Source organism: Melanerpes formicivorus, unplaced genomic scaffold (genome assembly GCF_026170545.1).
Source record: "Melanerpes formicivorus ecotype bairdi unplaced genomic scaffold, bMelFor1.0.p_v2 SCAF_143, whole genome shotgun sequence".
In the NCBI taxonomy this organism is placed as follows: domain Eukaryota; kingdom Metazoa; phylum Chordata; class Aves; order Piciformes; family Picidae; genus Melanerpes; species Melanerpes formicivorus.
The window spans coordinates 769,338-790,494 of NW_027142495.1; the positions used below are offsets into that span (position 1 = coordinate 769,338).

General features: G+C 41.7%; 1 protein-coding gene across 1 annotated transcript in view; it reads left to right on the forward strand.

Moving 5' to 3' along the window:
* The window catches only part of LOC137456940 (receptor-type tyrosine-protein phosphatase mu-like), a 463,121-nt gene that overhangs the window by 316,072 nt on the left and 125,892 nt on the right, over positions 1–21,157 (forward strand). The window contains exon 14 of the mRNA XM_068168616.1: positions 1,172–1,246. Within this exon, the coding sequence (XP_068024717.1) occupies positions 1,172–1,246 (75 nt within the window). The remainder of the gene's footprint in view (positions 1–1,171; positions 1,247–21,157) is intronic.

Sequence of the window (21,157 nt, forward strand, 5' to 3'; positions counted from 1 at the left end):
GGATATTATAATATTTCAAATCGAATAGCAACAGCGCTCTAGCAGCTACTATCAACACTGAATTTCAGTGTTGCAGAGGGATCTTTCCAAATATTATGCAGCAGCAGTTTTGAGTTTAATTGTCTGCAGATGGTAGATGATCTATTTTCCTCACTCGTCGCCACACTCCTAATCGCACCCAGGCTGTTCTATGTAAATGAGCGATCGTTCATATAATTTTGTCCTTAATTTTCCAATATTTTTTCCTTTGCATCATTCTCCAGCTGCATCATGTTGGATCTGACCTTTTAATTTTTTAGACTTGTTTTTTTTTAATATCCCTTAATATGTATGTAGCATGCTGTGCTTAACCATTTAGAGGCAATATAGAACTGCTGGCAAACAAAGAAATATTAATTTTATTAATGTGAGATGAGTTAATAGTTGTCTGTACCAGCCAGTGATTGTTACACTTCTGATAGAAAAACCTTAATACTTCAGGCACACTCACACACACACACACACAAAATCAGTTTCTGTATCTTTTTCTTGTCTTAGTGGCAAAATGTGGACTTGAAAGTCAGCCTTCAGAACTTATGTAGATAGCTAACTAAAAGCATGCCAGCTTACAGTGGTCATTCCCCATGCGCTGGAAGTTAAGTGTATGTGTAGTGTTATGTGTTTTAAGAGCAACGAGACAAGTAGGTACAAGAAAAATTCATCTTAACTAGATAAAAAATAGCTCACATGAAAATTATCTTTCAGAAGGAAAAATGTGCTATTATGAAGCAGGAAAACAAATTGTGAAACTAGCTCAAATTACCTGGAGGAGTTAACACTAGAGTATGGATGACAATTAATTTTGACTTAGAAAGCTCAGTGCTGTGACTTGCATAGCCAAAGAGTCTCCACTATTACATTATATGTAAATAATGTGCTTTGAGTCCTCTTCCTGAATGAAAGTCACATACAAAAGCTTATTAATTTGCAGAATAACCAAACTAACAACTCAAGATGAAAAGCAAAGTTGTGAGAGGTTTTTTTGGGGTTGTTTTTTTGTTTGGTTCTGTGGGTTTTTTTATGACAAGTGCAGACAATAAACAATTGATCAAGATTCTTCTTGCTGGCCTAGCTTCAGTCTGGCTTTTTTTTCCCTCATGCATGCTGACCTGGAAATCTTCCTTTGCCTTAGCTGCGATAATCGTGACTCAGCTTACAACACCATACATTCGCATCGCCCCTGCTGCAGGCGACGACCAACTAACAGGTCAGATGTTCAAGTACAGACAACTCATCATGCCCATCCTCTCTCATTTCCTTTGGCTCCTTTTCCTTGATGGTTTCTTCATTCTCTGCTCATAAATAGTTTTCTATGTTGAAAGTTTCTGTTCTGTTTCTTGATTTTTCTGCAGCCCCATTCAATTAAAATCGTGTGCTTGGCACCAAAATGTAGACACACATCTGTATGTCCAACTCCGCTGCATGTGCCCATTGTGTGTGTGATCTGTGAAATGTTCCTTCAAGCTCAGTGTTTTGATGAGATCTAGTCTTGCTCTATCCATAAATTGAATGTTAGTTTGAATATAGATAAGTATTTGTGTGCTTGTTTATTATTTTTCTGTGCTGTTAGGTTTAGACACTTGAATTTCAAGACAATTTAAGTTCATGAGCTGCATGTCTAAGTTAGGACAAAGGTCTTGGATTAATGGATTTCATTTTCATGCAGAATGTTGGGAGGATCATATTTTCTGGCAACATTTCAGTACACAAAAAAATTAAAGAAATAAAATTGATTTCTTTCAAATGTCATAGTTGAGTCCTAGGATTAAAACATAGCAATGAAGTATGTGGTATATGAAGGGAAAAAAGACTGTAAGGTTTTTAAGTTGAATTGGCAAAGTAAACTCAGCACTTGAGCCCATTGTTAGGCTGTATGTGTCCTGAAGGCCATTTCGGACAATATTCATGATCTTGGGGAAAAGACTCATTTTGTCAGAAGACAAACACATGTCTAAAGCCTTTTAAGGGATTTGGAAATCTTATTATTTTCAAACAGAAGCAAAAGCATTAAAAACAGTAGAAGCTAAAGTGAGTTTTGTGGGATACGTAACACAGGAAGTTAGGCCTAGTCCATCACCATTCAGTATGTGATAAAATCATTGCCTTTTTCAGGAATACTGGCAGAGTTCCTCAGGAAGCATGGAAATGTTGCTGCCAGGGTGCCTAAGTAGGAGGACTTCAGATCTGGATACCACTATAGTCAATAAGAGACAATTAAATTCTTCAGCTTAAGATAAGAGGATCAGTGACACATCTACTATAGCTTTTAATCCCAGGTTATGCATTCTAGTTACAAAGCTGAGTGGTCCACAATGCCAAATTTCCCATGTCAATCAAGACAAAATTGTTGCTTGTGTTATATACTAACATAGGAACTAACCAGAATAACATGTTTAGATGGTACCAGGATGGACTAGCTCATGGTTAGTGTTGCTTCTCAGAAGCTCTGTCTACATAGAGTTTTATAGCCCAACTATTTTTTAAATTGAGAATACAAATACACCTTTAAAGAGACAAAGAATAACTGTTTCGTATCCTTCAACTTCAACTAGTTTTGATTTTCTTATCACAAGGTTTGCTTGGACTTGATGAGCTTCAAGCTCTGTTCAAAACAATTCTATGCTTCTATAACTAAGATTATGTACTTTCCCATATGGAGAATTAGATGTATTTCTGCTCTTCATTTTATAATGCAAATCTGGATGACGATAGGAACCACTGGAGATGTAGTGTAGGACTGGAGCCCCTATTACAAGAAGGATATGGATGTCTGGAACATGTCCAGAGAAGTCATGAGTATGATCAGAGGACTGGAGCTCCTCTCCTATAATGACAGTTTGAGAGAGTTGGGGCTATTCAGTCTGGAGAAGAGAAGGCTCTGAGGTGACCTTATTGTGGCCTTCCAGTATCTGCAGGGGACCTGCAAGAAAGATGGGGAGGGACTTTTTGGGGTGTCAGGTAGTGATAGAACAAGGGGGGAATGGAACAAAGCTAGAAATGGGTAGATTCAGATTAGATGTTAGGAAGAAATTCTTCCCCATGAGGGTGGTGAGACACTGGAACAGGTTGCCCAGGGAGGTGGCAGAAGACCCATTGCTGGAGGTTTTTAAGGCCAGGCTGGATGTGGCTCTGAGCAACCTGATCTAGCGTGAAGTGTCCCTGCCCTTGGCAAGGAGGTTGGAACTAGATGATCCTTGAGGTCCCTTCCAAGCCTGACAATTCTATGATTCTAGGACAGCTAGTGAAGTACTTGTTGCTTTGTCACTGGTAGTTCATAGAATTGGTACTCTGTGGTTTTTTGTCAGGTCTATAACTTTAATTTCTGTTCTGCCAGAACAGAAAAATCTCTTCTACCAGAAACTAATTTTTATAGGGGAAAAGACTCAAGTTAGACCTCAAACAGCATCTATGGCTATTCATGAAAGGTATCAAAAAGCCTCTGCAACTCTCATCATTCTTGCAAACCCATCTCACAGTTTGAAAGACTGTGTGACCTAAAGGAGAGAAGCATATTCCTCCTCCTCAGCTGTCACAGCTGCATTATGGAGCGAAAAACTTCACCCACCCCATGACTGGTCTCATGGTAGCAAAAGGAATATTTCTGCAGAGACATACTGTGTAGGGGTCCCTTAGGTAGACTTTTGGACTTCAGGTCAGTACAGCAGAAATGGTATCTGCAGTATCCATGAGAAATCCAAACATCTTCTAGGAGGTTTATATGAGCTGAAGTGGACATAAGGAACAAAATGATGCACATTCTAACCACCCTTTTCTCATTCTAAAGAGTTGGGACTGGGCCATCTCATCAGACAAGTGCCAGAGGCTCTTTATGAACCACTCTCCTTTCCCAAAGGGAAGGAAAATGGAATAAGGAAGAGAAGCTGATGAGTTTGGAAATGAAGTAAATCAGTTGTGGTGGAAAGAAGAACAATCCAATGAAACAGAGAAAAAGAGATACAAACCAATATGTAAAACCAGTATGTCACCACTGATGCTGGGGTCAGGGAGTGGGAAAGTCCCACACTGGATTCAGTGGCAGACAGGGACCTGATTCAGGTGCTGGATTCTGAAACTGGATTCAGGAATGCATAGATTGGGATAGAAGGCAGAATTGACAGTGTTCACCATGAGCACAGATTGTGTTCCTGTAGACAAGAAGGTCAATGGTGTCCTGGGATGCATGAAGAAAAGTGTGACCAGCAGGTAAAGAGAGATTCTTCTCCCTCTCTATGCTGTGCTAGTCAGACTACATCTGGAGTACTGGGTCAAATTCTGGGCTTCCCAGTACAAGAGGGACAAGGAACTACTGGAAAGCATCTAACAGGCTACATAGATGCCAAGGGGACTGGAGCATCTCTGTGAGGAGGAAAAGCTGTGAGATCTGGGGCTGTTAAGCCTGCAGAGGAGCAGAGTGAGAAGGAATCTCATCAATGTTCATCAGTAGTTAAAGGTTAGGGGGCAAGCAGATGAGTCCAAACTCTTTACAGTGGTGCCTGGTCACAGGACAAGAGACAAGGGACACAATTTGAAAGCCAGGAAGTTCCATCTGAACATGAGGAGAAGCGTCTTTGCTGTGAGGATGCCCAAGCCCTGGAGCAAGCTGCCCAGAGAGGTTGTGGAGTCTGTCTCTGAAGAGAGTCAAAACCCACCTAGACATTGTGATCTTGGGCAGTCTGCTGTGGGTGATGCCTGGGGAGTTGTCCTAGATGATCTTGAGAGGTCCCTTTCAACATCCACCATGATGTGATTCTGTGATGGTAGTCCTCATGATAGCATCTTCATGCTTTCACAAACAGTAGGATTGAAACCATGTCAAAGGTTAACAAAAAAGCTATCTCATACACAAATGGCTATATATTCTTAACTATAAAGTTACAATCCCTGCTTTTAAGAAAGCCTGAAATCACTTGCAATGTGCTTCAGTGTTTGTCAGAGATAGTCCACGTAATAGGTTTAAATTGGCCACATTTGGTATTCACTTGGCCCTCATCTATTTTGTTCTGTCTGCATTCTGATAAAACATCATGCTTGGAATTATGATTAGGGTGTTCATTCTTTCAGGCATTTTCTTAATTGTTGAAATATGTCTGAGCTACTTATATTTAAATTAAAGTATTTCCATTTGTGATGTAGTGGAGCAGCCACTACTTCACTGGATATTATTAAGACTGATTTCCATAGAACACCCTTTTTACTACCCACTGTTAATTACCCATGCAGCTGGAAGGAAGGATTCTGTGTTGTACACTCTTCAGAGATTAAATTCTCAGTACAAATCAGATACAACAGGGAATGTTGGAAATTTTGTACAATAACTGATATTTAAGAACTGGGAAGAAGTGGCAACATTAAAGCTTAAAAGATTTTTACTCTGCATACCTTAAGGTCTGCTTGAGCAGCATATTTTACAACCAAGCTAAAAGCAGTCGTAAAATAACCCCAATTGGTTTCTTCTCCCCTGATTAAGTTAGAAGCATAATAAAAAGCACAGATTTATTCAGGTGTGTATTCAGTGCCTCACAAGATTTATTGCTGGAGTCTGGGTCAGATTCTGTTCTCAGTCATTCCACTGTAGGAGTGAAAAAAGCCAGCTGAAATCATTGATTAAATCACAAACTCATTGGAATTTATTTATTTATTTATCTATTTATTTATTTATTTTAATGACAAGGGATCTACTCCAGACTTATGCTGGACACAGTTTCTTTATTAACACAAAAACCAAGAGCATGAATTTGAGGAGGAATATTTTCCTACTTATCGAGTTTCTTGTCTTTTCCAATGCATTTCAGGTATAGAAACGCAGACTGGACAGACGTTCACATTCATTTTTCTTCATCCTTGAACCACATCATGTTGATTTAGATGTATTTTGACATGCTGTAACTTGAAGTGTCATTTTGGGGAGTGGACAACCCACAATTTCAAAGAATCATAGAATGCACTGGCTTGGAAGGGACCTCTAAAGCTCATCCAGACCAAGTCCTTTGCAGTAATCAGGGACATCCCCAGCTAAGTCAGGCTGCACAGAGCCCCATTATGTCTGAAGAGCCCCATCAAGCATGAGAGCCCCATCAAGCATGAGAGCCCCATCAAGCCTGAATTGCATCATTTCCTAGTTGAGACAAGAGTGCTGTCTGTAATAACAAAGCTATGTGCAGGTACATCTATCTGCAGGTTGAATCCACCATTTTAGAGGTTTATTCTTCTCTTGCTATGTCTAAGCAGTGTTTACATCAGGGGGAGCAGTGGGTAGTTATCCATGGTGTAATATCAAAGCCATATTACAATGAGGTTTCAAGGCCAAGTGACAAGGAGAGAGGACTGAGAATGGATCTGATGCTGCAGAAGTTAAATTCTAAGCATGCTTTACATGATGGCCCTAGTGATTGCTGCACTGATGGTTCAAGGATTCTGGGTCTCTTGCTCAGCTGGGCGGAATACAAAGCAAGAGGAAATCTTCCTCCTTTCTGCTGCACCGACTGAATGCATTTCAATGGGCTGGAGTGTCACTTATGATTTATTGCCCATTTTTGTTCTTTTATGTGTTAGATTTGTCATTTTTGCAGTGACAGTTTCATCTATAAAACAGTATAGTTACAAGAAAATGTTAAGAGGATACAGGAGTGCCATGGGAGCTTCTGTTTCCTTTTCCTCCTTCTATTTTTTTCCTTGCACAAATGTCAGGTTTTCTGTTTTAAGACAATGCAGCCAAAGCATCCAGGATTTTAAGCATGAGTACATTTTCCACAGAGCACCTGGAGAAGAGACAAAGTTAAACAATCAGACAAAGACAGCCTTAAAGTAAGGCTGATATCAATTCACACATGATGAAATAACTCACATAAATACAAGCCCTTTAAAGATGTATACAATGGAGAAGCTGAGCTGATAAGAAGTCATTTACCAATGTGATTCTCTTAGTGACATTAAGTACTCCATATTTTACAGTAATGGGAATTCCTACAAGATTTTCTGAAGATGAATTATCAGTTTAAGTTCTGAAAGTATTCAAGTCATCTCAGAAAAGCTAGAGGTTCTGATCAGGGGTTTAGGACCTTCTCCCATTCAGCAGCTCTTACTATGGGCAGGCTGGATTGGGGAGAACAGGTTGTGAACAGAGAGACCTTTACAACCATCATGCAGAAATCATAATCATTTTGGTTGAAAGAGACCTTTAAGATTGTGGAGTCCAATCATCAAACAAATTCCACCATGGCCATTAACCATTTTCCCAAAATGGCTTTTGAACACCTCCAGGATGGTGACTCCACTGCCTCCCTGTGCAGCCTGTTCTGCGGATCCAAACTAGAGGAGGGTAGATTTAGATTAGATATTAGGAAAAAGTTTGTCATCATAAGGGTGGTGAGACACTGGAACAGGTTGTCTAGGGAGGTGGGGGAAGCCCCACCCCTGGAAGTTTTAAGGCCAGTCTGGGTGACCTGATCTAGTGGAAATTGTCCCTGTTCATGGCAGGGGGTGTAGAACCATACGATCCTTGAGGTCCCTTCCAGACCTGACAGTTCTGACTCTATGTTTAGGAGAACAGAGAGGATAAACTGCAGGAAATCATATCAGCAGTTCTGCTCTGAACCTTGATATTGGTCAAGAAGTTATGGCTTCAACATGGGTATCACCCATGTTACAGACTTGGGACAGGAACAACTGGAGAACATCCCACAATCTAGAAGATCAGTTTTCCCCTACTCTTTATGAAAGACAAGTAGCCTGCTTAGGTGTGTTATGCACTGTAGAAACTACTTCTCTTTTATTCAAAGGAGTTTAAAAATTGGTTGCCACAGATAAAACACTGAGACATTGAAGGAGCTGTGCTACAGCCTTCAAGTGCACAACTGATAGGGAAATGCCTAGCTTAAAAAAATCATCTATTTGCTCAGTAATGTGTGATCTTAACACAAGGATATCTGTGAAGCTCTTCGAGGCTGAATTGGAGGGGAAGACACTTTCCTTTAATCTCATTCCAGAGAATGGAAACATGAAACCCAGTTATGAAAATAATATGAATGAACCCACCAGGATGAACTCTTAAACTGAATTCTTCACTACCATCTGGATAATAGTGGTCAATGTCACATCTAATCCAAAAATTTTTCAGCAGCAGCAATCTACAGAGAAGCAGAGAGTATAAAACAAGGCAGTAGGGTTTTGGGTTTGTTGTTTGGTTTGGGTTTTTTTTAGAGCATAGTTGTGTGTCAGGGAGTGTGTCATTTCATTTCTGCAGAAAAAAGATATGTACCTCTGATTTTTGCTTTCAAAGCAGAATATGTTTTGCATGTACCACAATGAAAAATTAAGGAGAGACAAGGGAAGTGAGAGAAACTCGGAGATATAATTAGTATCCAAAAAAACCTGCAAATTTCCATGTTTCCCATCTGTAGTTATTGACTGTATTCAGAAAATGCTAAGCAATTAGAATTTTAATTTGCAAGAAAACGTGGGACCAGTTGTGGGGAAAATAACCCAAAGTTCTTAGGAAATGCAAATCTGGTGTTTGCATCACAGGGGAGTTAACAGCTTCATTACTGACCTGCAGGAAAGTAGATCCCTCAGCAAGTTGGTTGATGATACCAAACTGGGAGGAGTGGTTGACACTGTCAGGCTCTGCTGCCACTCTGCAAGACCTGGACAAGGTGGAGAGTGGGGAGGAACCTAATGAAGTTCAACAAGGGCAAGTGTAGGGTCCTGCACAGAAGAGGAATAACTCCCTGCACCAGTACAGGTGAGAGGTTGACCAGCTGGAAAGCAGCTCCAAGTAGTATGCCTCGGAGTGCTGATGGACAAGCTCACCCAGGAGCCAAAGGTGCCCTCATGCCAAGAAGGCAAACAAAGTCCTGAGATGCATGAAGATGAACACAGCCAGCAGGTCGAAGGAACGTCTCCTCCGAGTATGTTCTGTCCTAGTGAGGCCACATCTGGAGTACTGGGTCGAGTTCTGGGCTCCTCAGTTCAAGAGAGACAAGGAACTACTGAAGTCCAGCAGAGGGCTACAAAGATGCTGAGGCAACTGGAGTACCTTTGTGAGGAAGAAAGGCTGAGAAACGTGGGGCAGTTTAGACTGGAAAAGAGCAGACTGAGGGAGAAATCTTCTCATCTAAAGCATAGGGGGCAAGAGTTTGGGGCCAGAATCTTTCAGTGGTGCCCAGTGACAGGACAAAGGGCAACAGGCACAAAGTGGAACCCAGGAGGTTCTATCTAAACATGAGGAAAAGATTCTTTGCTGTGAGGTTGCCAGAGCCCTGGAGTAAGCTGCCTGGAGAGATTGTCAAGTAACCTTCTCTGGAAAGATTCCAAAACTACCTGGACATTGTGGTCCTGGGCAACCTGCTGTGGGTTGGACTAGATGATTGCCAGAGGTCCCTTCCAAGCCCTACCATGCTGTGATTGCGTGATCTTGTGTAAGCTTTTTGAAGGTTATATTTAGCACTTTTCAGTTTGCTGTCATTGAATCAGCTTCCAGTTGTGAGTAAATGTGTTGATAATTAAAAGTGATATGAAAAGAACCGACTAGAAAAATGCCTGTTTAAGGCATTCTTAATCAAATAGGACAGATGAAGAGTTTTCTGTAACCCCTTAAAACATACAGGAAATATACCAAAAAAACAACCCTGAAATATGGATCAGTGATAACCGTTCAGGGGTGGACTTTATTCTGGTCCCAGTAGTAGAACCTTGGTTCATCCAACATTGCTTTTTGGCAACACTGTAAACATTGCTGAAATGTGAACAAAAGAATTGCTGTGCTGTATTGGCACAAAGACACAGTTAGAATGCTGTGGATTTATTTTTCCTTTCTTGTGCTTCCTCTTTTCCAGTTCCTCTAGCCAGCCTTCCTGCTCTAAAACGGTGTTGACTCTAGAAAAGGTTTTACAAAAGAAGGGAGGTTCTCTTTTATTCTGCTTTTCATACATTTATCACAAATGCATTTTGACCTTTTCATCTATCTTTGAATTACTCAGGTGGTACATTGCTCATCCCTGGAATCATTCCAGGGTGATGTTGGATGGGGCTCTGAGCAGATGGGGCTACTGATCCAGTTGAAGATCATAGAATAATAGAATCAATAAGGTTGGAAGAGACCCCAAAGATCATCAAGTCCAACCTGTCACCCAAGACCTCATGCATACTAAACTATGGCACCAAGTGCCACATCCAATCCCCTCTTGAACACCTCCAGGGATGGTGACTCCACCGCCTCCCTGGGCAGCCCATTCCAATGGCTAAAAACTCTCTCTGTGAAGAACTTTCTCCTCACATCCAGCCTAAATTTCCCCTGGAACAGCCTGAGACTGTGTCCTCTTGTTCTGGTGCTGGTTGCCTGGGAGTAGTGACCAACCCCCTCCTGGCTACAACCACCCTTCAGGTAGTTGTAGACAGCAATAAGGTCTCCCCTGAGCCTCCTCTTCTCCAGGCTAAACAATCCCAGCTCCCTCAGCCTCCCCTCATAGGGCTTGTGCTCGAGGCCTCTCACCAGCCTTGTTGCCCTTCTCTGCACACATTCAAGATGTCCCTGCTCCCTGGACTAGATCACCTTTGAAGGTCCCTTCTAACCCAAATTAGTGTATGATTTTATAATAGGTAGGTATTGAGTAATGATAAGTAAATTCTGAGAGTGTAATTGGTTTTGAAGGATTTTTGAATAACCCCTCATAAGAGTTACAGAGTGGAAGGGGGCTGGTAGTGGAAAACACCAGGAATGTCAGCCTCCTCTACGAGCCAGTGGCAGCATAGGCCAGCCATGGATCTACCACTGGGATTCCTCTACTGCATTATCTTTCTGCCCTGCTTCATTCTTCCTGGTCCTCACTGACTTTACATTTGGAACTGCTCATTAATGTTCTTGTAGTTAAGTCAGGAAGATCAGAAGACCGTACCTCACTCCACTACTTCTTCCCCATAGCTTTAGCTTACTCAGTTCCCATGCTGGATGTGATCCCTTGCATTCATAGATGGAAAACAAAACAGTTGTACTTGTCTATGCCAAGAACATTGAGTTCTGTAGCTGAGTTTCACTCCGAGTAGGTCAGCTACAGAAACATTTCTCTGATCTGACTTCGCATGTCCTCTGCCTAGTAGAGGCCAACTGAGTACTAGTAAAGCCACATTTTACCTCCCCTAAAGAAGGCAGAGTCTTTTTCAGGCTTCAGATCCACACTTTTCCTGTTTCTACACAATACTTGAAATAAACTTTCAGGGATTTCTGATATTGCTTGATGCTTTTCAGCACAGGTTCAGTAGTAAACTTGGAAAAGTCAACCAGAGGTCTCCTCAGTGACAGATTAAGTTTAAATGTCTTTGATGAGGGTGATGATAAGCTATCTACTGTTTCTGTAGGAGTGGCTAGAAATTGGTGCTGACTTGCTTAGAACAGGTTTTTCTGTCTGAGCATGATCATTCTGGACTGATTGCTTTCAGTTCCTTAGAGCTAATTTGTGAGAGTCACTCTTCTGCTCTGAGTAGTGTTGGCTTGAAGTTATGTAGAGAAACAAAATCAAATGGTTTAGGGATAAAGGTTTCCAATTTCATGCATTTTACATACAGGGCTGCTGCTTCATAGAAATCAGATTTATAAAGTGCTGTTGCACTTCCAGTGGCTCCGAGTGGGACCTTTTTGGCATAGCATCAGCTGATACCCAACCCGGCCTTTCAAGGTGCTGAGACAGCTGCAGTTCCAGCAGTTGGGGCCTCTTTTTCAGACCTCCTTATCCTTATACAGTAGGAGGCCTACATGTATGCAGAAAATGTAAGGCAAGTATGTCCTCATTGCACCCCAGCCAACTTTCTTGATCAGAAATGTGCATCTCATTAAGTCATATGATGTTTGATTTGTCAAGTTGGGTAAAGAAGCCCAGTTTCTTCTATTCCTAGCAGTCAGGAGGATTCTGCCTTGTATTTCAGTATTGGGGTCTGTCGTTCACATACAGCACCATGACCTTTTCCTGTGTTGACATAGAGTTCTGTGATGTGCACCATTGTGTCAGCTTCTTTGGTAATGCAATAGCCAGGCTTTTTTTTCTCCATAAAATAGACTAAAGTGTGTGTGGGCACCATCTAGGTTCATTTTAAAGCTTAAAGTTCCAAAAAATAGATTTTTTTTTTCCTTGGGAAATTGTTTATTTGCAAGAAGGAAATACACCATGTTGGTATGCTCTATAATTTATGGCTGTGGTGTAGCTTTTGAGCATGCTTTAAACATCCCTTCATGGTCTCAATGATATCAAAGAGTGAGGAGTTACACTTTATCTCCTCCAGTAGGAATCTCATTTTATGAATTTTAGTTATTTAAATCTCCTTGATCAAGAGAAAAGGGGAAAGGAAGAACTATAAGAAAAATTGCCAAGAGCAAGGTCTGGCCTGGCCATCAGAGGAGTGCCAGAGGATCTCAATTATGCCCTCTGTGTTTCCAAATGGAAGAGAAAGGAAAGAAGGGAGAGAAACTGATGTTTTGGGAAAGAAACTATTTATCTGGGTTGGAAAGAAGAACAATCCAAAGAAATAGAGACAAAAAGATGCAAACCAATATCCAACCCAAACCACTATGGCAATGATGTCACCATTGTCACCACTGATTCCAAGGGCAGGCACTGGAGAAGTTACAGGCTGGTTTCAGCAGCAGGAACCAGATTCATGAGCTGAATTCTGGAACTGGATTCAGGAGCACAAGGATCAGGCTCGAAGGCAGAAGGGACAAAGTGCCCCTGGGACACCAGTCATTGAAGAAGAGACTTGACCCTTGTGATCCCTCAGCTTGTTCCTGAAGATGCTCTCCAAGGAATGGAATCCCTTGTTGGTCAATTGAGGCTCTCTTGTCCTGTCCACTCCACCCCACAGGTGCCACCTCTGACTTCCTGCAGCCCAAGGTGGGCAGTGGCCTTGGTGTGCACAGGAGCACCTCTAAGCCAGAGCCTTTCTGCAGCCCAGTCCTTGGCAGTAACTCTCCCCATCAGCATTCTCAGTGCTTGAAGCAGCCACTGGCTGTGTAAACCTGTTCTGAATTTGAGAAAGTGCCCTCACTGAGCAGACACTGGGGAGAGAGGTCAAATCCCTGACCAGAATTGGTTCTGATCTAGCTCAAACCAGGACATAAGGCGATGGTTTCATTGCAAAGGAACAAATGACTCTTTTCTCAGGGCTTGCAGCATGTTTTCCTGTAAGTCCTTATTTTAAATAGCACAATCTCCAGAAAAATCCTGTCTGAGGAGCCTGGATTAAATTCCTGTTAAGAAATAGATTGTGGTGAGACCAAAAGATGTGTGTCAAACTGGGAACTTTATTTGGTTGAGGCATGAATGTTATTATTCCTGACAACCCAAAACACAGATGTTTAACAGGAAAAATCTTTTTGCTCACATGCACCAACATGAATCATCCACCAGTGAGAGATACAGTTGGTTTGGTAGGCAGTTAAATGAGTCATATTCATCAGTGAAGGAGTTCTTTGCATTTCTTTTCATGCAGTTGTTTGTTGCCTATATTTACATTTTCATAAAGAATATCACAAACAAAATTAATAATTCATAATTATTGTTGCACAGCAGAGCCTTATTTTGATGGTCTCTTCTTCTTCACAATGATTTCTTCACAAGGCTGTTTTTTGCTGGGTTTTTTTTTCCCCCTCCTTTTCAAGAACACCAAAGAAACAATGTACCAAATCAGCATGGTTGTGTTATGAGAAGTACAGAAGGTATTTTTTAGGCCAGGAAGATCTGTACACAGCAATATATATTGCATCAATGAGCATAAATTACAGGGAAGACACTCTCCTGCTGAAATCTAAGTGCTGTTTGAGACAGTAGTGTGCTCAGGTGGCCATGAAGGCCAACAACATCCTCACCTGGATCAGGAATATTGTGTCCAGCAGGAGTAGAGAATGATTGTGCCCCTATACTCAGCCCTGGTGAGATCACACCTTGAGTATTGGGTTCAGTTTTGGGCCTCTCACTACAAGAAGAACATTTTGTTGCTGGAGCACATCCAGGAAAGGGCAACAAAGCTGATGAATTGCCTAGAGAACAAGTCTTGCGAGGAGCAACTGAGGCAACAGATTGTTTAGTCTGGATAAAAAGAGGTTGAGGGGAGACCTCATTGCACTCTACAGCTACCCAATAGGAGACTGTAGTGAGGTGTGAGTTGGTCTCTTTTCTCTAATATCAGGTGATGGAACAAGAGGAAATGGCAGGGGAGGTTTAGACTCAAGGTGAGGAGGAAGTTCTTCACTGAGCGAGTCATTCGTCATTGGAACGGGTTGCCCAGGGAGGTGGTTGAGTCATCGACCCTGGAGATGTTCAAGGGGAGATTGAACGTGGCACTTGGTGCCATGGTCTAGTCATGGGGTCTGTGTTGATAGGTTGGACTCAATGATCCTCAAGGTCCTTTCCAACCTAAGTGATACTGTGATACTGTGAAATTGTGCCAGGGGAGATTTAGGTTGGATATTAGGGAAAAATACTTTACTGAGTGATCAGGCATTGGAACAGGCTGCCCGGGGGGGTGGTGGAGTCACCATCCCTGGAAGTGTTCAAGAAATGTGCAGACATGGCACTCTGGGACATGGTTTAATGCCCATGCTGGTCTTAGGTTGACAGTTGGACTGAATAATCTTAGAGGTCTTTTCCAGTCAAAACAGTTGTATGATTCTTTCTCAAACTGATTCAAAGACAATGTTTAGTGAGTGTCAGCACATCGTAGGAGGAGAAAATAGGATAAAACCAGGATGCATCAATTTCAACACTTAAATGGCTCCTGCACTCAACAAAACAGAAAGAAAACATAATCCCTGCCCCATGCTAAAAGCAGTTTATACATGAGTGATTCCAAAAGAAGCCAAGGACAGAAAGCAAAAAAAAATTAAATGCTTTGAAAAGAGAACTAAAGGAGCCCTTACTCTGAGGGATTTACAAAACTAATATATTCAAGGCATGGAGTAGAGAGGGAAAAGTGAAAAAAAACAAAACAAAACAAAACCCCAACAAACCACCACTGATCAAAACCACCTTCTGTCACAAATTATACCCTGCCCAACACCACCACCTCCTAACTTCTGCCATATGGACAGAAAAGCAGTGTAGCTTCGAAGGAGAGCTGGGAATGCTGATTTGAAAGCTAACAATGAGGAAGGGGAGGGAGAACTTTTTCCCATAGCTGGAGTTTTACCAGGAGTAATAAAACAAAGACTTTGTTAGCAGAATACATGCTGGCTAGCAGATGAGGAGTGAGTGCCAGTCACTTACAGTATAAACAGACTAGCCAAGGTGGTAATTCATTTCATCTACAAATGTGTATGTGCTTTGGGTCTTCTCCAAGGCAGCCACAAATCCTGGCATCTGGTATGAACTCAGAACTCAAATAAGAAGCATCTTGGACTGGCTTCTTTTTTCATAACACCAAAAATGCTGCTGCAGCCTTTACAATGAGGGTACACTTTTCTGAAGTCTTGGGGATGATGTGGGTTAGAAGTGCTAAGGAAGCTTCTATGGGACACTGGACTTTTTGCACTACTCTTCCATTCAGGTGTATTTTGCTGTCTGAGATATAGGATTGGAATTCCTGTTGATTTGTTGATGAGGTTGTGGAGTCTCCCTCTCTGGAGACTTCCAAAAGCTGCACAGACAGGACCTTGTACAACCTGCTCTAAATTAACCTATTTGAGAAGAGGAATTGGACTAGGTGATCTCCAGAGAACCCTTCCAACCTCTACCATTCTGTGACTCAGTGATTTGACCTACCCTTGTGAACACCTTATTTCATACAAATAGCACAGAGATCTTTGTGTGCTTTCTTATTTTCACAGTATCACAGTATCACAGTATAACTAAGGTTGGAAGAGACCTCGAGGATCATCAAGTCCAACCTATAAACACAGACCCCATGACTAGACCATGGCACCAAGTGCCACGTCCAATTTCCTCTTGAACGCCTCCAGGGACGGCGACTCCACCACCTCCCTGGGCAGCACATTCCAATGACGAATGACTCGCTCGGTGAAGAACTTCCTCCTCACCTCAAGTCTAAACCTATCCTGGCACAGCTTGAGACTGTGTCACACTGCATTTTATTCCAGCCCTTTCTTTTTAGTACTTCTGCAATTCCTAACTTTATCTTTTTTGAGCCCTTACTTCCTTCCTAAAAAGACCATAGCTGTCATCCATACAAGCTCTGTCAAGTCAAAGAAGAGCAATGACATTGGTGAAGGGTCTGGAAAAAAGGTCTTGTGAGGAGCAGCTGTGGGAATTGGAGTTGTTTAGCCTGGAGAAAACAAATCTGAGGAGAGACCTTCTTGCTCTCTACCACTCTCTAAAAGGAGGTTGTAAGGAGTCGGTGGTTAGTCTCTTCTCCACAGTCTCAAGCTGCAGCAGGGGAGGTTTAGGCTGGAGGTTAGGAAGAAATTCTACACAGAGAGAGTGATTGCCCATTGGATTGGGCTGCCCAGGGAGGTGGTGGAGTCACCATCATTGGAGGTGTTTAGGAGGAGACTTGACAGGGTGCTTGGTTGCATGGTTTAGTTTGTTGGGTGGTGTTGGATGATAGGTTGGAAGCAATGATCTTGAAGGTCTCTTCCAACCTGGTCTGGTCTGGTCTGGTCTATTCTACTCTACTCTACTCTACGCTACTCTACTCTACTCTACTTCTATTCTATTCTACTCTACTCTACTCTACTCTATTCTATTCTATTCTATTCTATTCTATTCTATTCTATTCTATTCCATTCTATTCTATTCTATTCCATTCTATTCTATTCCCAGTGAACAATCAATAGGACAAGAGGAAACAGGCTCAAGTTGCACCAGTGGAGGTTTGGGTTGGATATTAGAAGAAAATTCTTCACTGAAAGGGTTGTCAATCCCTGAAACAGGCTGTCTGGGGAAGCTCTGGAGTCCCCACCCCTGGAGGAATTTTAAAGATGTGTAGATGCAGTGCCGCGGGACATGGTTTAGTGGTGATCTGGCAGTGCTGGGTTAAACAGTTGGACTTGACAATCTTGAAAGTCTCTTCCAACCAAAACAGCATTTTGCTTGGCTCATTCACTGAGCAACTAGTCTTAGCTTCCATTTCAACGAGGGATAGTTCTGATGAAGCTTCCTTATCCATAACCACCTCACAGGAGAAAGTTTTTTATGAATTTAGGAGGTTGATCAGTAACACAGTGCTTGTGCCTTCTGAGTGAGAAAGGAAAGGGAAATTTCCCACCCAAGGAAGTGTCATAATCGCTATGATCTTAATACCAGACCTGGATATTCTCAAGAGAGAGAGGATTATTTTTTTACCTGCTCTTCTAACCCATGGTACTGAAATAGAAATTTCACTGCTTGAAGTAATTTAAGAATTCACAGTACAGCAAACACTAAATATTAGCAACTAAAATATAATTCTCAGTCTGAACAGGTGGTAAGATGGCAAGAAGTGGATGAGTAATCATGAAAATTCAGAAAAGGAGATTGCATTATTAAGAAAAAGTTGATGGAATAAGTTCTGGGAGTCAAAAATAGGTGAAATTAAATCTTTAGGTGTTTCATGGCTGCTACTTAAAAATATTATCACTGGATCTTGCAAGGTACTAAACAAAATGGGAGCCATGAGGGAAAGTCATAAATCAGGCCAGCTGAATGCCATTTCTTCTAAGTGAAGGAAAATCAGATTTTTCACATTTTAAATGGTGCTGTAGGGAAAACCACAAAAAAAGGGCAGTAAATAAGTAAAAGGGAAACTGGAATCACTGGGGGTAATCAGAAAAGTAAGTAGCTAAGGGTCTGTAACCAAACAATGTTACTGTCTTATACTTTATTTGATGCAGGAAGGCTGTGGAAATGCTTTGCAGGGTTTGGTGGCACCTTGGGGTTTGTCTTTAAGTGTATCTCTGCTTCTCAACTCTGGGAAGGAAGCACTCTGCTTTATTCTCATCAAGCAAGGACTTTCCAAAGTCAACACCTTTTTAAACTGGCAGGAAACAGTTTCCATGCCCTTTCATTTTTGAATCAGCTCCCTTGAGCTGTCCTGCACTCACTGCTCTTTGCTGACCTGTTGCCTTTCTAGTGGTACACCACAATATACCCATCAGTTTGGTCTTGATTCTTAGTCCACTAGCTCAGACAGTCTCAGCAGGAAAGCAGACGCAGGGTTATTGTGAAAGGTTTAAAGTCAGGTTTCAGTGTACAAGGATAGAATCAAAAGCTTAAAGGTAAAATGAACAAATAACCCACAAATAAGTGACCAGGTCCAGTACTGTGAGGAAAATGCAGTGGGGTTAGCTCAGCTGTTGGCAACAATATGTAATCTGTTGCTAAAACCCAGTCTTTTAACTGGAGGTAAGAACTCCACCAATCTTGTAGCTCTATATTTTTCAAAGCTCCAGGGTGATCAAGGAAATTAAAGATTACTATATCAGAAAAATGGGTTAAAACCACAATAATAAATAGAATAAATCACCAGAACGATTATGTCACGACACAAGTTAACAAAGAAAGCTTATATTTCACTCAACACTTTTAGTACATGTCACAGAATCATGGAAATGTTCCAGATGGACAAGACCTTTAGAGGTCATAGAAAAGACCTACGGGTCATGGATTGCAACCATCAGCCTCAGAACACCATGGTCATGACACCATGTCCCTAAGTGCCGTGTCTACACATTTTTTAACAATTATAGGGACAGTGACTCCACCACCTCCCTAGGCAGCCTGTTCCAATGCCTGACCACTCTTTCAAGTAAAGAAATCTTTCCTAATAGCCAATCCAAACCTCCTCTGGCACAACTTTATGCCATTTCCTTTCATCCTATCTCTTGATACTCAAGAGAAGCAGTGTCAGCATGGCAGAGTAAAAGAGAAACCAGAACATCTTTTTTTTAAAGACTTGCAATAGGAATTTCCCAAATCTCTCTTGAAAATGCATAAAGACAACTAAAAGTGCCAATTGAAATTGCAGTTTATCAAGTGGAAAAATGGATTTTGCAACTCCTAGCCTGAACTGCCTCAGTCCCCTAGCACACAGCTCACCTTTCTCTCCATAGTGCAAGTGTGATTGCCTGCCTGGCCATAGGTTAAAAGTCAGTTAAGAAGTAATTATGAGGTGAGAGACAAATACTCCTCTGGATCAAAATCTGCTTCTCAGACAGAAAACAGAGAGAAGTAAACTGCCAGCTTTCATTGTGGATAATGCACTTGAAGGTTTAGTATTATCTGCTTCACGGTGTGTCTGCGAAGTACATGGAAGCACTGGTGAGAGCACACCTCAAACGTTAGATTCATTTTTGGGACCCTCACTTCAAGAGGACCTTGAGGTGCTGGAACAGGGCAGTAAATCTGGTAAAGAGTCTACAGCTCAAGTCTTCTGAGAAGCAGCTGAGGGAATTGGGGTTGTTTTGCCTGGAAAAAGTGGAGACCTTACCCACTACAACTCCTGAAAGGAGGTTGGAGTCAGGTGGGGGTTGGTCTCTTCTCCCAAGTAATAAGTGACACAACAAAAGGAAATGGTCTCAAATTGCAACAAGGGAGGTTTAGGTTGGACATGAAGAAAAATTTCTTCCCCAAAAGAGGTTGTCAAGCCCAGGGCTGTGGTGGAATCCTGCTCTGTGGAGAGATGAAAACCCCATACAAATATGGAGCTGAGGGACATGGTTTAGTGGTGCACTTGTCAGTACTGGGTTAGGAGTTGGGCTTGACAATCTCTAAAGTCTCTTCCAACCAAAATGATCTACTGTTCATTGAAGAATTGAATTTGGAAGAAACCAGTCTTAGAAATTGCATCTAATAACATAATGATCATTGCTTGCTTTGCACTCTTCCTTTACTGGGTTTTAGATTTAAAAGAGGACTGTGAAGTCTTTATCGTGTCTTACCTTTTGCATGGCACTTGATTCAGTGCTTCCTGTTTGCAAGTTCAACTCAATAGCTTCTTTAGCATGAAGATGCTCTAGATGTCTTCTAAATCATAGAATCATAGAATTGTCAGGGTTGGAAGGGACCTCGATGATCATCTACTTCCAACACCCCCTGTCATGGGCAGGGACACCTCACACTAGATCATGTTGCTCAGACCCACATCTAGCCTGGCCTTAAAAACCTCCAGCAATGGGGCTTCTACCGCCTCCCTGGACAACCTGTTCCAGTGTCTCACCACCCTCACGGGGAAGACTTCTTCCTAACATCCAATCTGCTGCACTTTTGAGCACTTTGAAGATTGCATCAATATAGAGTTGATTATATAGGGATAGATAGGTGTATATATATATAGAGAGAGATAATTGCACGTTATACAATATATAGCGCAATATTTTATATATAATACAGTCTAAATTCTTTATATATGGCAGAAGGAAAATACAAAAAGATCTGTTTATGACAGCATTTTATGTGTCTGTATTGAAGAAAATACAGAACCAGATTCTAAAACTTCTATTCGTGCTAAGAATTATACTACTTTGGAATTGGTTATTAGCAGCAGGGTGTCTTGCTGTTGAGCTAATATTCTATTTGGACTGGGCACAGACACAGGCAGCAGATCATCTTTGACTCACACAAAGTACCATGACCAGAATTATCTAAAGAACCTGGTTCCTGCAGTTACCTCTAGAAGTATTTTAATTAAAGGTTATCACCTCTTCTGGCAGCAGTATGGATTCCCAGTTTTTCTCTGGCATTCATAGAATCATAGTATCATAGAATGGGTTGGGAGGGACCTTAAAGATCATCTATTTCCAACCCCCAGTAGTAGGTGCCTTGAGCAGGGGCACCTACTACTAAACTTGGTTGCTCAAAGCACTGTCCAACCTGGATTTGAACACCTCCAGGGAGGGAACATTCCTCATGGTAAAGAGTTTTGAAGGTGGAGGCCAAAAGTATGACTGTGGGCACTTGGTACGCATCATCTTAGAAGATTCTGGTTACAGCTTAGAAGAAACACAGGAAATGGCTTCATTGCCCTTTTCAGATCATGTAAGTTGATCACTGATTTGCTTTCTTCCCTCCCCCAAAAATAAAAAGGTGAAGAAACAAGTAAAATCTAATCACAGAATCACCAGGGTTGGAAGAGACCACAAAGATCATCAAGTCCAACCTGTCACCACAGACCTCATGACTAAACCATGACACCAAGCATCATG